This window comes from Neophocaena asiaeorientalis, unplaced genomic scaffold (genome assembly GCF_003031525.2).
Source record: "Neophocaena asiaeorientalis asiaeorientalis breed wild unplaced genomic scaffold, Neophocaena_asiaeorientalis_V1.1 scaffold703, whole genome shotgun sequence".
NCBI classification, from domain to species: Eukaryota; Metazoa; Chordata; class Mammalia; order Artiodactyla; family Phocoenidae; genus Neophocaena; species Neophocaena asiaeorientalis.
In genome coordinates this window covers 2,451,121-2,464,023 of record NW_020174434.1, presented here as the reverse complement: position 1 = coordinate 2,464,023, position 12,903 = coordinate 2,451,121, and the positions used below count along the sequence as shown (strand labels likewise).

Sequence of the window (12,903 nt, the reverse complement as noted above, 5' to 3'; positions counted from 1 at the left end):
AGCAGGCTCAGGGAGCGCTGGCTGAGCTGACTGCCACTCAGGGGGCGAAAGGCTGTCCAAGGAACCGTGGAGTTTAACTCAGCGCGGAAAGGCTCGAGGCCGACCGAGCACAACATGAATTCGAGGGGGCGGATGAACACAGGCTGAGTGAGAGCAGGCGGCCTCAGGGAAGAGGCGAGAGCTGAGCTCGGCCGCAGAGGACGGACAGGCGGAAACCACGAGAAGACATCAGAGGCATGTTGGGTGGGGAAGGGGTATCAGGAGCAGAGTCAGGGAAGTGGACATGGGCGGAACGTGCCAGGAGAGAGGGCAGCCAAGGACAGTGACCAGTATGTGGTCTTGGTGACTCTGGAAACTACGGCTGGAAATCCTGGGTCACCGCGCTTCAGGATTCAGGACTATTGGACCCCGGGGGCAGCGGGGTCCCTGAAGGCCCCTCCTGTGGGAGTCGGTCCAGGTGCTGCTCTGCAGTAGCCATGCTTTGTTGTTTTTCTAACCATTTTATCTAGATTTTATTTGTAGACCCTGAAAATTCCCATAAATTCCAAGGATCACAGGAGAAACAAGCTTATTGCTTTGAGCTTGCCTGAGATAAAATCTCCCTTAATCTTGGGTCTTGAAATATAGCCATGGAGAAATTGGGTTTCAATATGACAAATCTCCAAATTTCCACCTCCATCTCGACTTTCATTTCATGCACACTGATTGCAGCACTTTCTGTTGCAATTCTATTCTATAACAGCTTGTAATTATTTTATGGGTGAACGTCTAACTCTTCATCTCTTCACATGGATTATTTTCTTCAGATTTTGAAGTTCTCTTCTGCTCTATTGTCTGTTTTTCCTCTTGGTTCCTTTAATTTGTATGTTTTTTTTTTCCAAATAACTCACATCATGAGCAAGACACACTGCTGGGTAATGTGGAGACACTGCAGGAGCTTTTCCTCATCCTCTTGGGCCTTCCAGTGGACTATTCAGGAAAAGTTCTGCAAAGGAGGTGGGATTTGAACTGGATCTTGGACTCTCTGAGAAGTCTGGCTCCAAGCCAAGGTTCTGCGCTGGCATTTTCAGGCCAGAGGATGGGTAATGTCAAAGGCCGTAACTGGCAGACCTCGCAGGGAAGCTGCCCTCCCCACACAACACTTGTACACAGCCAGTTCATTGCAGTCCCCGGAGTTTCAGTCAGGGTCTCAGGCCCCCTGGCTGGCCATGCTCTCCCACCTGCCGATGCAGGGGACACGGGTTCGAGCCCCGGTCCGGGAAGATCCCACATGCCACGGAGCAACTAAGCCCATGCGCCACAGCTACTGAGCCTGTGCTCTAGAGCCCGCGAGCCACAACTACTGAGCCCGTGTGCCGCAACTATGGAAGCCCGCGCACCTAGAGCCTGTGCTCTGCAACAAGAGAAGCCATCGCAATGAGAAGCCCACGCACCGCAACGCAGAGTAGCCCCCGCTCACCACAACTAGAGAAAGCCCACGCAGCAACGAAGACCCAATGCAGCCAAAAATAAACAAATAAAATAAATTTATTTTAAAAAATAAAATAAAATGACTCAGTTTATAAAGCATACATATATATGTGAAAAAATAAGTAAACATAAAATATCAAAAAAAAAAAGAAAAAAATGGGGGGACGAGCCCATCTCAGGCTAGATCCACCAGTGAATGAGTTTCATTTTTTGAGTTTTGAGGACTGAGGGTCTGTAGGCAACCTTTGCTTTGCCTTGACCTCTGGGGTCCGCCTGACCCATGTACTGACGAGGCCCACCGCCCCGGGCAGGCATCCCAGCTCGCGTCCGTGCAGAGCCTGCGCGCATTCAGTCAGCGCCGAACGTGTGCAGCGTGATGCTCTTGGTCATCTCAGTCCAGTCGTGAGCGTGGGAACAGGCAGCTGCTGTGACGGAGACTGGGAGGCCGGCCCCTCGGATGGGGCCCCCCAGGAGGCGAGGGGCCCGAAGGTGCAGAGTGAGGGGTGCAGACTAGGGGTGTGGGACATGTGCTGGGCCTGAACTGCAGAAAAACCGGCGGAGGCAGCCAGGGCACGAGGCGGGGCTGGGTTGGAGGAGGCGGGGCCGGCCGTGCGGAGCCCAGCAGACCCCGGAGGGACCCTCAGAGTCTGTGCTGAGCACACAGGATGCTGCCCAATGCGGGGCTGGACCTGGGCCTTTTGGGGAGTCGGTGCGGCCAATGGGTGGAGGGCGGGCGGCCGTCTGCAGGGAGACAGCAGAGGCCTGGAGCCCCAAGGCTGCTCCAGACACGGGCCCACGAGGCGCCGTGCTCACTCCTCCCCACCCACTGGAGGGAGCCCAGCTGGGCTGCTGAGCGGCTCACGACCTGATGGCGTCTTGGTTTAGGAGGCGTGGGGCTGGGTGCAGGGTCAGCCATGACCTCGCGCCGCTACCGGGGCTCCAGGGGATGAGCCTGGGGTGCGGCCGGAGGGAACCCAGGAGCAAGAGGCCTCACGACAGAAGGACAGGGAGCAGGCAGCCCTGCAGGGGCCACAGGCGGAAGGCCCACCTGGCCCTGCTCTCCTCAGCCCCACCCCAGGGCCCGGCGCCTGGCAGTCCACGTGTCCCCTCAGCCCCCTGGCGGACACATGTCCAGACCGAGCCTGCTGCCCATTTGCCCATCCCGGTCCACATGTCTTGATCTGGTCTCTGCCCATGTTCTTGTCATTCTTTTGTTTTTCTTGTTTTTTCCTTTATTTTGGTCCTTTTGATTCTCTTCCCCCTTTCCTGGAATCTTCACATCGTTTTCTGTTCCGTGTGTTTGCCCACCCGGCCGCAGAGGCAAGGAGGGGGCCCGGGGTGGGGGGAGGGTGGGGGAGGACCCCGAACCTCCGCTTGGAAGTTGCTTCTTCTGTTGCAGTGAAAGCTGCTCTGCTAGAGTCCACCTTAGGGCTGTCCTGACACTCGGTGGCAGGCCCCCAAGAGCACACCAAGCATTTAAAGGCAGCCCTACTCCCCCACCCCAGCTTTTCCACCTCCAGACGACATGGCTCTTGCCACGTGTCACAGACTGGGGCCTGCCCTCGGCGCGCCCATGGCCCCGGCTGGGCGGCCGCAGCTCCCCGCCAAGCAGGGGGATGGAAGGAGGCCCAGAGGCCTAGCTTGGAAAACAATCTGGGCACCGCTGGAAATAAAACATGCATGTTCATCCCAAGCTCCTGACTTATCCCCCCACCCCACGTTTCCCCTTTGGTAATCACAAGTTTGTTTTCGACACCTGTAAGTCTGTTTCTGTTTTGTAAATATAAGACAGATAACCAACAAGGACCTACTGTACAGCACAGGGAAGTCTGCTCAACATTCTGGGATAACCTATGTGAGAAAAACATCTGAAAACGAATAGAGAACATGTATATGTATAATTGAATTACTTTGATGTACACCTGAAACTAACACAACATTGTAAATCAACTATACTCCAATAAAATTTTAAAAGGATAAGACACATTTGACTAAATGCAATAAATTTTTGTATAGTAAAAAGACAAAACAAAAGAATTAAATTTGATAAATCCAAATGTGTACATTAAAAAAAAAAATGCAAACATTCCCTCTGCATCGTCACACCTGCCACACCCTTCTGTCTGGTCCCGACACGAAGGCCATCAGGCTGCATACGGTGAAGGAGGGGAGCCCGCGAGATCCGTGTGGACGGGGAGGCGACCAGGGACCAGGGCTGCCCCAGGCTCCAGCAGAGCACCACAGGCCCGTCCACTCCCAGCTGAACCCCTGCACCCAGAGACGGCTCCGTTTACCTCACCAAGACGCCAGCAAGGTGGACCGCGCCACGTATTTGAAAGTGTGCACGTTTTACAACGCGACCGCTATCTGCACCGACTCACGGGGGACCCACTGGATGATGGGATGGCCGTGGGCGTGAGAGCAGCAGCCCTGGGTCTGGGGCTGGTGCCCTGGCGTCACCGCTTCCCGCAGCCCGATCACTCTCCCCTCTCGTCCTGCAAACGACCAGCGTTTACACACGTAGCTGTCCCCATTCTCGAAGCGGACAGCAGCCCTGCTGGCCCCTGCCTGCTGCGGGACCGTTCGCAGGCTGCCGACACGTCTGCCGGCTTATTCCTCCCCATTCTCTCTTGAACCCACTCCACCTGCTTCCCGTGACAGCTGCCGTGTCAGGTTCCCCAGTGACCCCCATGCTGCCAGGCCAATGGACTCTCAGCCCACCTGACGCCCCACAGCGACACTGACAAAGCAGATGGGCTCGCCAGCTTCCAGAACACCCCACACACCGGGCCCTCCCAGCTCCCGGCGGCCTCTTCCCTCCCCTTGGCTGGATCCCCTGCGCCCAACCTCACGCTGGGGCTCGGCCTCTGGTCTTCTCTCCAGGGACGCCGTTGGCCCAGAGCTCCGCACAACTGTCTGCACCAGGAACACAGACTCCCACCTCTGCTCGCCTGGCCTGGACCCCACCCCAGCCGTCTCATGTCTCCAAGCATCTGGTTGGCTGGGCCACTTGACCACTTCACAGGCATCTCAAACTCAACAGCCCAAACCCAGCTGCTCATCTTCCTGTCCCACCCCCCCAGCCTCCTCCTCTGGTCCTTCTTTTCTCGGTCACCGTCCTAGTTGCTCAGACCAACCCCCTGGGCCCTCCCTGGATCCTCTCTCGGCCTCACACCTACTCTAATCAATCAGTAAACTCGACGGTGCCATCTGCCAATCCATCCAGAAACCAATCATCTGCCGGCATCTCTGCACCAGCCCAGCCAGCGTCACCGGCACGTCTGCACCCCAGGCTGGCTCTCTCGCTGCTCTGCATCCGCGTCTCCACAGGGACACATTAAATTATGTTGCAGGGAGTTCCGGTCCCTGATAAGATGGAGGAGCCTCTCCGAAAATGCAGCCACACGCGGACAGGACTTATGAACAGCTGTCTCCTGTCGTTTTAGGAAAACGGAGGCTTGTTCTCTGGCATCCCAGCCTCCCGGGCGATTTTTGTGCGGCAGTGGGACAGTCTGCAGAAGCCTCGGACTGGGGAAGGGACGCCTCCTCTCCAACTGCCCGGAGGCTATGTCCCGGGAGGGGGCCCTGCTCCCTCTCTCTGTTTTCCCACCGCTGGCCGGGCGGCTCCGGCATGGAGACGGTGCAGCAGAACAGGGGGAACAAAGCCGCAGTCTGATGTGTAAAAAGGAAAGCACCAAAAAGATCTCAAGAGAGGGAGGAGCTCGTGAAAGCACCCCATAAAGTTGTTCAGGAACTCCTCAGTGATAGACACACAGCTTAGCAGAACAGGACGGTCCAGAAATAGGCCTGCACAAATAGGGCCAACTGACTTTTGACAAAGGAGCAAAAGCAATTCAATGCAGGAACTACGGTCTTTAACAAATGGTGCTGGAATACTTGGATATCTATAAGAAAAAAAAACCCACAACCAAAACCTCACACCTTATTTAAAAAACTCAAAATAGATCATAGCTCCAAATATAAACTGTGAAACTACAACTTTTAGAAGAAACATTGGAGAAAACCTTCCTAACGTTGGATTTGATTCCAATATTTCAATCTATAAAAAAAAAAAAAAGTTGGGTAAGTGGGACTTCAACGAAACTCAAAACTTTTGCTCTGCAGAGACGCTGCTAAAAGGATGAAAAAGAGAAGATAAAAACTGGGAGAAAATATTTGCAAATTACACAGCTGGCCAAGGACTTTTATCCAAATATGTAAAGAACGTTCTAAATCTAATGGACTTAAACACAATAATCAACAATCGGTGTAACTTTAAAAACGGGCTCCACCAAAGAGGACACGCGGGTAGATGGTGAGTTAAGTGCGCGGAAAGCCGTTCCGCATCACTGCAGGGAAGCACAAGTGACAGCACCCCATGCCCGTGGGCGGCTGAGAAAGCTGAGCACCCGCCCGCGGCCCCTTGGGAAGCAGTGCAGCAGTTTCCTCCCACAGAACCCAGTGCTCACACTGGTCAGCGCTGACCCTGCGGCAGGGGCTGCAAACTTTTTTGTAAAGGGTCGGACAGCAAAGATTTTAGGCGCTGAGGTTGCCTGGCCACTGCTGCACATGTGCCGAAGCACATGAGTAAGGGCGGTGCTGCGTGCCAATAAAACTTTATTGACAGATACAGGTGGTGGCAGGGATTTGGCCCCCATGACCTCAGGCTATAGTTTGCCAACGCCTGCCCTGGAAAATGAAAACTTCTGTTTACACAAACACCCATACACAAAGATTTACAGCAGCCGACAGTTCCTGCAGGACTGCAGACCCCACGTGAGCCCAGAGCTTTGCCTCGGTCGCTGCGGAGCTGGAGCATCTAGCACGGCGCCTGGCACACAGGAGGCGCTCAACAAACACCTGTTTGTTGAGGACTTTCATTAGAGCTGTTTTGCGCTCCTCACAAACGCAGGTCTTCCCTGGAAGCAGAAATGCTGAAGGGCTTTGAACACCACCACCCCCTGCCTGCCCCTCCACCACAGCCCCGTCTGTCCTCCGCTCGCCTACGGTCCCCACTCTGCCCACAAACTCTTACCCCTGAAAAAAGAAACAAAACCCAGACGTGCCTCTCCAGGCTCACAGCGCAGCTAGAAACCACCACACAGACACTCCGGGGACGGCAGACGGCTTCAGCGTTTAGAACGGGTCCATTCTCAAGCTGAAGCCCATCGTGAAAAAAGGACTACGCCTGACAGCCATCTCGGTTCAGACGCGACACCTGGGCAGGTGAGGCCACGCCCAGAACAGACCCCTGGACCCACGGGAGGAGGAAGAGGCAAGAGTCCCGTGCTCAGAGTTTCAGGATCACCTGACAACGTGGGGTTTCAACAGGTAAGCGTGCTGCATGACCCAGGAACACGCATGTGACCTCCAGGCGATGAGGATGCCATCGGAGTAAAGGAACAGGACCCAGTGGGGCACCATGCCCGGGGATGGGGCCCAAGGCCGGCAGGAGACCCCTGGTCACTGACAGCGTCAGGGCTCCCCCAGGCCAGGCCCGAGCATGGGCAGGTCAAGCCCAGGACGAAGCACGGGAGGCCCATCTGCCTTTTTTCCTGGGCCAGCACGGAGAACATGAACAGAGACCGGGTGATGGGGCCATACCGGGGGCAGAGCTCCTGAAGAAAGAGCTGGAGCCCATGCAGCATGGCCCTGCTCCTTTTATTTCGTTTTTAATCTTGAGAGAAAGATGAGTCAACATTATGGAAGCAAATTACAGAGAGACTCCCGACAGCCTTAAAAGCGAAAAGAGGAAGTAGGCAGTGACCAGGCAGAGGCCAGCCCGCGGAGCCCCAGCTCAGTCTGGGGACGGTGTTTCCGCTTCCGGCAAGGGGAGACTTCAGGTGCCGGTGGTCGGCTGGCAGATGCTCCGTCACTATTCACAGGTGCTCGCATCAGAGCAGAGTGATGCTGGCTTTCCCAGACGGGGCTCCGCCTGGAAAGCCAACGCCCGCCACACGGCTGTCCGCGGCTGGGAAGCTGCCCAAGGACGGCCTGGCAGGTCAGAGCAGTATGTGGTACTTCAGCGCCCGGGGTACCCTGTTGATGACCAGCCTCCCGTCATAGCTCAGGGAGGCAAAGAGCCAGGGGTCGGCTGAGGACCAGTCCACGGCGTACACGCTGTCCTCGTGCTCCTCATAGGTGGCAATGACGCTGTCCTGGGGAGGCTCCTGGCTCCTACAAGGCACCAGAGACACGCGTGCGTGAGTGAGGCGGGCGCCCTGCCCAGCAGTGGCAGCAGGCCTGGTCTTCTCACCTGCGCAATCGGGCAGTCCCCAGGAGCCGAGGGGGCCAACGGGGGCGCCCCTGCGGGAGCCCAGAGCCATCCCGTCCCCAGCCGTGGGCCCTCGTGGCTCGTGGGGGGCCCCCTACCGCCTAACACCTCCCTCCATGGCAGGACGTGCTCGGGCTCGGGGGACAGGGGCTGGGGAACGTTCATGGGGCTAAGTGGACAACGGCCAAAACTCCTGTGACATCTGCCAGAGGGACCTGGGGACCGGCCGGCACAGCCCCCTGGGGTGGGCATGGGGAGCCCTGCTCAGGACGAGGGTGAGGGGCCGGAAGGCCGGCAGGCCCTGGCCTGGGCTGTGACTCCTCCCGGCACCCCGTTCACATGGGAGTCGCTAGCCCCTTCCCTGGGACGCCTGCCCGGGCGGTGCTCACGTGCGCGGCCCTGTGTGGGAGCACACAGAGCCGGGCCGCCTGCCTGGGCCTCCGAGGTCACAGGCCTGCCACACGCTGGGCTGCTTCTCCACCCAGCAGGGCCTCCTCAGCACTTTTCTCCCCATTTCGTGGCTCTTTCTACCCAAGGAGCTCTCAGCAATCTGGGACTTTTCCCAGGAGACAGCCCGCTCCATGTGCCCCCCAGCTCGGACCCTCAGGCATCCCACGGCCCGACCCTCCCAGGAAGCCAACCTGCGGTGGCCAGCAAATGCCCGGGTACAGACACCGCATACAAGTCCTCAGGGGACTCCCATTCTCCTGAACTCACTAAGACATGGGGACCAACCCCAGGAGCAGGCCTGCGGGAAACCGTGGAGGCACCTCGCGCCAGTGCCGTTGCCCGGCATGCCTGCCAGCCACACGCGCCTTCCTTCCTAGTGCGCTTCTCTGAAGCTGCCCACGTGCAGGCAGGACCCCTGGATTAACACACGGGGCCAACGAAGGGGCCACCAGCTCTGTCCCCGGTACAGACAGGGCTCAGACGCCTGCTTGGCCATGAGAAGAGAGGACAGTAGAAAACACCCAAGCCCTGCACGTGGTAGGTTGCCGGACTGAAGCCGCTGCAACTGTATCTAAATACTCAGTTTGAACAGAAAAATAATTGCGTTTCTCTCAAGAGAGACAATCGGTAGACTGCCACCAGCCAGCTTCTCACACAGGAATTTTAGGCTCATCTCAGGTGGGCAGAGGAAGAAATCAGACAGCAAAAGTGTGAAGAGTCTCCAAACAGAACGACAAACCCCTCTCGTATTTTACGGCTCAGACCACTCAGCTCGACGGGGTTTTATTCCAGAACCTCCTGCCCTGGAGGCGGGAGACTCAACTCCACGGTAGCTCTGAATCACAACGGCAAGCAGCGCCGCACACGAAGGCGCATCCACTCCAGGAACAAGACGCGTCTCCTTTACACCCACGCTGCTGACACAGGACACGGGCTCACCCCGCCACCGCTGCCCTGGACCAGGCCGCCCTGCATGAGCCCCGAACCCCAGGACCCCATTGTGAAGAGAGAGCCCCCAAGCAGAGCAATTAGGATTGGAAAGAGTTTGGAAAATACTCAGCCAAGATGGTGAAGCTGTGGGAACAGTCAGCGAGGTTTCCCGCATGGTGCCCAGCATCTCGGGGGAAGCAGTGCGGGGGGGCCGGGCCAGGTCTGGGCCCGAAGTCCCCGCCTTGACACCTGCCAGCGAGGGTGGCCGGTCCACGACCTGATTCAGGACGGCACGGCCAGGAGGGACGCCCGCCGCCTCTCCCACAGGGTGTTACGAGGGCCGGCGGAGGTTGCTTCTCACTCCCCAGGGCTGCAGAAGGGCCACGGTCCTCACAACCTTACGTGTGACGCTCAGTAAGAACGTGGACAGACACGTGTTTCAGAGGCCACAGCAGACGGCACGGCTGCCCTACCCGACTCCACTCCATGGCCCGCAGCCGCCCGCCTGCGGGTGGACACGCCCGACACCAGCCGCAGGGACCGAGCCACGCCCACAGCCACGCCCATACACCGAGAGCCGCGCACCGGAGCGCTCACCTCTCCTCCTGCTCGCTCAGGTCGTCGTCGTCCACCAGGTGGCCGAAGGGCTCGGAGGAGATGGACACCATGTTGGAAAGGATGACCCTGCTGTCACTGCTGCCCGTGAGGACGAGCTGGTCGTGCGAGTGGTTGTATCGGACGCCCCACACCCTGTGGGAGGACAGGGAGGCCGGGTCCCACCCGCTTGTCTATCACTGGGTGGCTCCCAGCAGGGGCAGGCGCGTGGCACGGCTCTGAAACCTGAATCCTGACTAGCAGAGACCAAATGGCAGCACGGACCCCAGCGGGGAGGCTTACTGCTCAGGAGCCACACAGGCTTTCCAGAATTCTAAAGGCAAAGGCTGCCCAAGAAGCAAAATACGGACTAGAGAGAACCTGTGACATAGGTCGCACCCCAGGGCAGCCTCCCAAGGGCTGCTCTCTGGCCGGGTCACTAGGCCCAAGAGCTTGTGAGCTGGGCCGCCCACCGGCAGACCCAGGGGACAGCGGAGAGCTGGACTGCCGCTCGGGGCCAGGGGACGGAGCGCCTCCCCAGACCACAGGAATTACGGCCACTCACTGAACCTGTCCAAACCATACTCCAGCATTCAGGTGGTAAATACACACACACACAGATATGCACACAAGTGCACACACACACAAGCATACACACCCATACGCATGCACAAAGAAGCACGCATACACACACCAGTACACACGAACATGCATACACAAGCACACGCATGGAGACAAACACGTAAGCACACACACATGCATATAAGCACACACAAGCATGTACACACAACATGCTTTATTTGAATAAAAACTGGCTCATACTATGCACGATTTTCTATGACTCGATCTCTTTCACTTAGCAAAAAGTAGCCAGCACGTGGCATCTACGTAAAAACAGCGTCTCAGGGAGAACGGCCAGTCTTGGGCACTCTGCGTGCCCCTGCACACGGCCATCCCGCACTCCCTCTGAGAGCGGCACCAGCCCCGCTGCAGTGACACCACTGGACAGACTTGGCCCACCCCTGCTGCCAGGCCGGGCAGCTCCCGGCCTCCCTGCGCTGTGTACATGCCACGTGGACATCTGTGCATGCTCAGTTTCGCCCATTTGAACCGGCACCATTTCAAGGGAAAACAGAATCTAGTGTTTTTCTTCTCTCCCTACGTTTACGAATCACAAACACTCAGATTTGGAATTAGTGTTCCTTTAGGAAAAGTAAAACGGGGTTGATTGAATGATTCACGGCAGCACAAACTAAGCTGGCTTGCGCCTCTCCAAACGGTGAAGTCATTAGCAAAATAAATTGCCTAAGCCCCTCCCCCAAGCGGCCCGCGAGGAACGCACCAGTGGGAGTGCTCCTCCAGCGTCTTGACGGGCTCGGTGACGTTGCGGGTGTCCCAGAACTTCACCCTGCAGTCGTCCCCGCAGCTGGCCAGGTAGTACTGCTTGTTGGGGTTGAAGTCCAGGTCCCGCACCAGCTGGCCGTGTGCACTCTCTATGCAGTAGATCTGGCTGTGCGGGGGCGGAGGGGACGGGCACGGGTGAGAGGCGGGGCGAGGGAAGCCAGCAGGGGCAGAGGGGACGGGCACGGGTGAGAGGCGGGACCAGGGAAGCCAGCGACTGCACCCTGCACCTTCTCCCGGACCCCGTCCAGCGCAGGAGCCAGGCGGGGCGCTCCTGCGCGCAGTGCACGCCTGCGACCCTGCAGGAGGGTGGCCGGTTGGCGGCGCTCAAAGGTGTGACCTGGAATCTTGAGGACGAGAGCGATCCGGAGGGATGAGACTGCCGTGGAGAAGCAGAGACAGGCTCCGGACAGAAAGGCTGACCAACGTCTGGAAGGACGCAGTGAGACAGAATGAAAAGGGAGGGGCTGGGAAGCGGAATACAGCGCTGTTGGTATCGGGAGATGGAGACAGAGAAAAGGAAGGAAAGGCTGGGAAAGCTGTAGAAACACGGAAGGAAACAGTGCTCGTCACGGCTGGGCCTCATCCTCGCACACAACCCAGTGCCGACACTGGGCGAGGGCGGGCACGGGGCCCAATCGGCCCCACCGCTGTTCAGAGCTCGTGCGTGCTTGCACGTGTGTACACAATGCACAGGCATGCACACACCAGCCGTACACACATGCACACGCATGGGTACCTATGCCCACGCATGCACGTGTACACACCCACATGTGGGTGCACCAGTGTGCACAGAGGTGCAGGCACACATGCACACACAGACCTAACTGAAGCCCCGCCATCCACCTCCAGGCTGCTCCTTGCAGGGTGCGGAATCAGAATATTCCATCTCCTGCAGCGACCCCCTCTGATACCACAAACGCAAACCAGAGGTGCAGGTCACCTGTGGCAGGACAGTGGCTTCAGACGAAGAGCTTGTGTCCCAGCAGGATGGACAGGGGCCCCCGCCAGTCCCAGAGTCATCCCCACGAGACACTCAGTCCACTCTGCCCGCTCCACTTCCTCCCTCGGCTGTGACTTCACCTCTCCTGCAAACACTGGACCTCGTGCTCTGCACGGCTCCCACTGGGACTGCTCCCATAACCAGCTCCCTCGCCCGAAACCAAGGTCTCCACAGACCCATCTCACGCCAGATGACCTCAGTCCTTTTCATCTTTTCTCCCATGTTGGGTTTTCCGGCCCCAAACCACTTTTAAATCTTGAACCGGTTTTTACATCCTGAACCTTCCCAATAGCCTAATTTTTTTTCCTAAAATAAGATACCCGAACCTTAAGATCTTCCGAGTGAAACAGGGAAATGAATAAAATTAAGCCCGGCGAGGTCCTAGGGAGCTGGGGGGAGTCACACAGGCAGAGAGTATCGACTCAGCTTTCCTGGGGCTCTGGGGCCAGCGATCTGAATACAAAAGCACAATACATTCCAGAAGCAGCACTGAAAGCACCAACACCCAGGCTGTTTGCAGAAGAGACTCAACTCCAAGGAGAAGAGCCCCGGGGTCGCCTGCTGCCCATCCCCCCAGGGACAGCAGGCAGGGGAGCAGCAGGGCGCTGCCTCCCAGGGCCCCTCCTGCCCCCTGGCTTTGGGGTCTGTAATGTCAGTCTTCAAGGTTCTCATCTAGATACCAAAATCTACACATCCTTCAAAGAACAATGAAAACGGGAAAAGATAGCCACAGGCCCTGGAGAAATGGATTCCAGTCCCGACATCCAGCGCACAGCTTTCA

General features: G+C 57.6%; 1 protein-coding gene across 2 annotated transcripts in view; it reads right to left on the bottom strand.

Annotated features, from left to right (window-relative positions):
• Nucleotides 1-7,060: 7,060 nt before the first annotated feature.
• Nucleotides 7,061-12,903, bottom strand: part of EIPR1 (EARP complex and GARP complex interacting protein 1) — an 89,842-nt gene continuing 83,999 nt past the window's right edge. For both annotated transcript variants that reach the window (XM_024756939.1, XM_024756940.1), the window contains 3 exons: nt 11,061-11,228; nt 9,722-9,874; nt 7,061-7,647 (listed from right to left, as the gene is read on the bottom strand). In XM_024756939.1, the coding sequence (XP_024612707.1) occupies nt 7,473-7,647; nt 9,722-9,874; nt 11,061-11,228 (496 nt within the window). In that variant the 3' untranslated portion in view covers nt 7,061-7,472. The remainder of the gene's footprint in view (nt 7,648-9,721; nt 9,875-11,060; nt 11,229-12,903) is intronic.